The sequence below is a fragment of the Hipposideros armiger genome, unplaced genomic scaffold, assembly GCF_001890085.2.
Source record: "Hipposideros armiger isolate ML-2016 unplaced genomic scaffold, ASM189008v1 scaffold_1789, whole genome shotgun sequence".
In the NCBI taxonomy this organism is placed as follows: domain Eukaryota; kingdom Metazoa; phylum Chordata; class Mammalia; order Chiroptera; family Hipposideridae; genus Hipposideros; species Hipposideros armiger.
Window position 1 is genome coordinate 119,506 of NW_017733139.1, and position 2,742 is coordinate 122,247.

At 50.3% G+C, this 2,742-nt stretch overlaps 2 protein-coding genes across 2 annotated transcripts in view; one reads left to right on the top strand and one right to left on the bottom strand.

Moving 5' to 3' along the window:
- The window catches only part of SPACA6 (sperm acrosome associated 6), an 84,561-nt gene extending 82,946 nt beyond the window's left edge, over positions 1-1,615 (bottom strand). The window contains exons 1-2 of the mRNA XM_019634645.1: positions 1,601-1,615; positions 694-712 (exon numbers count right to left, since the gene is read on the bottom strand). Of these exons, the coding sequence (XP_019490190.1) occupies positions 694-712; positions 1,601-1,615 (34 nt within the window). The remainder of the gene's footprint in view (positions 1-693; positions 713-1,600) is intronic.
- A 360-nt stretch (positions 1,616-1,975) lies between these two features.
- Positions 1,976-2,724, top strand: LOC109378195 (sialic acid-binding Ig-like lectin 14). Its single transcript, XM_019634647.1, has 2 exons — positions 1,976-2,099; positions 2,176-2,724. Exons 1-2 carry the CDS (start codon positions 2,063-2,065, stop codon positions 2,646-2,648), a joined length of 510 nt encoding a protein of 169 aa, XP_019490192.1. The 5' UTR covers positions 1,976-2,062; the 3' UTR covers positions 2,649-2,724.
- Positions 2,725-2,742: the final 18 nt, after the last annotated feature.

Here is a 2,742-nt window from a genome sequence, read left to right on the forward strand (position 1 = left end):
CTCTAAGAGTAGGTGACCAAGGGAGGGGCTGTCTCCCTGGCCAGCAAGCTCTTTAAGATGTCAAAACTTCATAAGGTACAGAAAATAAAACACAAGCAACACAGCTCCACTGACTGTCCCTTGTTTCTGCCCGTGCCTCTCCCCTTTGACCCACCCTCTCTCTCCGCTCTGATGCTGCTCCACTCATCCCCGCCACCCCAGTTCCTCTCTGCCCATCCCCAGGCTCAGGAAGGTAGTGAACGTGGGGCCTTATCCTCCTATTGCCCAGAAATTCCGTGGTTACCACCTGAATATCTGGTCTCCCAAACTTTCCTATCAACACAGACATCAATACACAGTAGAGTCAGCAGCTCAGGTCTTCTTTCCAGGTTTACAGACACTTACCTCATACTGGTTGTTATAAAATATCCCAACATTTAATTATAAATAAAAGTTTTATTAAGTAATACAACAGAGAAATTGATTTTACTATTTAGTGTCTTGGGAGTTTCTAGAGCCAAATTATATCTGAGTCCTCTATTCCTCTTTCCTTAACCTGTTTCAAGCAAATTTTTTGTTTACTCACTGTTTTTTGAAGCTTAATGCAAATGAAGTAAAATATACAAAGCCAAAGAGTTCGATTAGGTGGATGTTTCTATATGTACACACTCTGCTTCCACCACCAAGCTCAACAAACAGACTCTTTCCACCTACCCCTGCTGGTCAGGTCAGGCTACAGGAAAGACAGAAGGGGCCTGAGCTGAGGTTGGGTGTATGAGACGTCGGTGAGCAGCTCAGCTGATGTGTCAAGAACTGAGGCAGCCTGGCACGTGAGGGGAAATGCACCTACGTGTGCACCTACATAGAGGACCAGGAGCACCAGACATGATGATGGTGGCAGACAGGCACAGTCAGAATATCTATGTGTGGTGTTCTTCCTGTCCCAATTATAAAATCTTTGCCTATTCCACTATCTGAAAGATCTTTCCAAATAAGGTCAAATTTATTAATTTTGTCTTTAAATGATCATATAGTACCATTTATTTTTTTGCACTACAGTTGAGTGGATTTTAAAAATATATAGATTTGCTTAATCAACGCCACCAAAATTAGAATGCAGAGTAATTCCATCACCCCAAATGTTCCCTCGTGCTAGTCCTTTTAGTTACACCTTCCAAACAACCTTAACCCTGGCAACCACTGATCTNGAAATATTAGTTGAATGAGGGGGTACTCAGTGCAGGCACTGTTTCCTATGCTTTTGACACGTATGAACTCCTTTAATCCTCATGCAACATTTCTGGTAGTGTCGTTATTTTTTTAGATGAGCACACTGAGGCACAGAGAGGCTAAATAACTTTGGTAAAGTGGAACAGGTGATAGGTCAGGTGGTAGGGCGGTGTCTGGGTTCCAACCCAGGCATGCCATGCCCTCAGCTTCCCTCAAATACCCAGCTCTCAGGCCTGCTCTGAGCATCAAAGCCAGGGCCAGACTCAGAGGCCGCCTGGGATGAGGACAGGAATGGGAATGTGGACCCAACTCCAAGGGGTCAGGAGGCCCCAGGGTCACTGGTGGGGACCACAGTCATGACCACCTGATGTATTTGTCTCTGAGAACTTACCTTCTCTCCAGACATAGTGGCAGGCCTCTGCCACTTGGACCCCTCAGCCTGGGGTCCTCTTAGTACTGCTCCCAGGACATGATAATGGATTTGGTCTTTGGTCTCCCTGAGGGCCCAGAGGCTGTCATCCCCAGGGAGCTGACCCCCAGGGAGCTGGCCAAGTTATGCAAGAGGGAAGGGCTGCAGCAGTGGGGCCTTATGATCCTAGACAAGCCTGTCACTATCTCACTAGTTCAGGGGATCCATCTGTGAAAGGGAGGTGGAAAGGGAGGAGACATATTTTTCAGCCTCCAGCTCACCCTGAAGGCAGGCTTGTGGAGTCTAAGTTCCCCTTGCAAGCATGGCCTCAGTCTCTCAGCCTGGGCTTCCTGCTGGGGCGTCCTCAGCCCCACCCACCACACTGTAGGCATTTCCTTCCCTACAGAGGGAACCGGACCCAGGCTCTGGTTGTCAAATGCAGACATGGTGCCCCTGCTGCTGCTGCCCCTGCTGTGGGGAGGTGAGTGGCCAAGGGTTGGGGGACCTGCACAGGTTGGGGAGGGTTTGGAGCTGCAGCTGAGGCTCTGTCCCCCCAGGTTCCCTGCAGGAGTCACCAGGATACGAGCTCAGATTGAAGGAAGACGTGACAGTACAGGAGGGTCAGTGTGTCCATGTGCCCTGCTCCTTCTCCTACCCCTGGAGTTCACGGTCTCCCCCGTTTGAACTCTACATGTACTGGTACCGGAGTCGGGACAACATACGCCAAAGTTACCCTGTGGCCACAAACAACCCGCGTGTACCAGTGAGGCCTGAGACCTCGGGCAGATTCCGCCTCCTTGAGGACCCGACGACCAACAGCTGTTCCCTGAACATCAGCAACGCCAGGATGAGCGACACAGGAAGCTACTTCTTCCGAGTGGAGAGAGGATATAGTGTGAAATATAATTACGGAGATAAGAAGCTGAATTTGCAGGTGACAGGTATGGCAGGGTCCAGAACAGGACATGGACATGGGACCCCCGTTTTAGGACAGGAACAGAAGACAGGAACACTCCCTGTCCAGGCCTAGGGGTGGGTGGTGGGAAGAGACACAGGACCTGGGGTGAGCTCAGGCCCTGAGGCATGGGTCCCTCTCAGGGTCACACTCTGGGTCCCCACCCCCT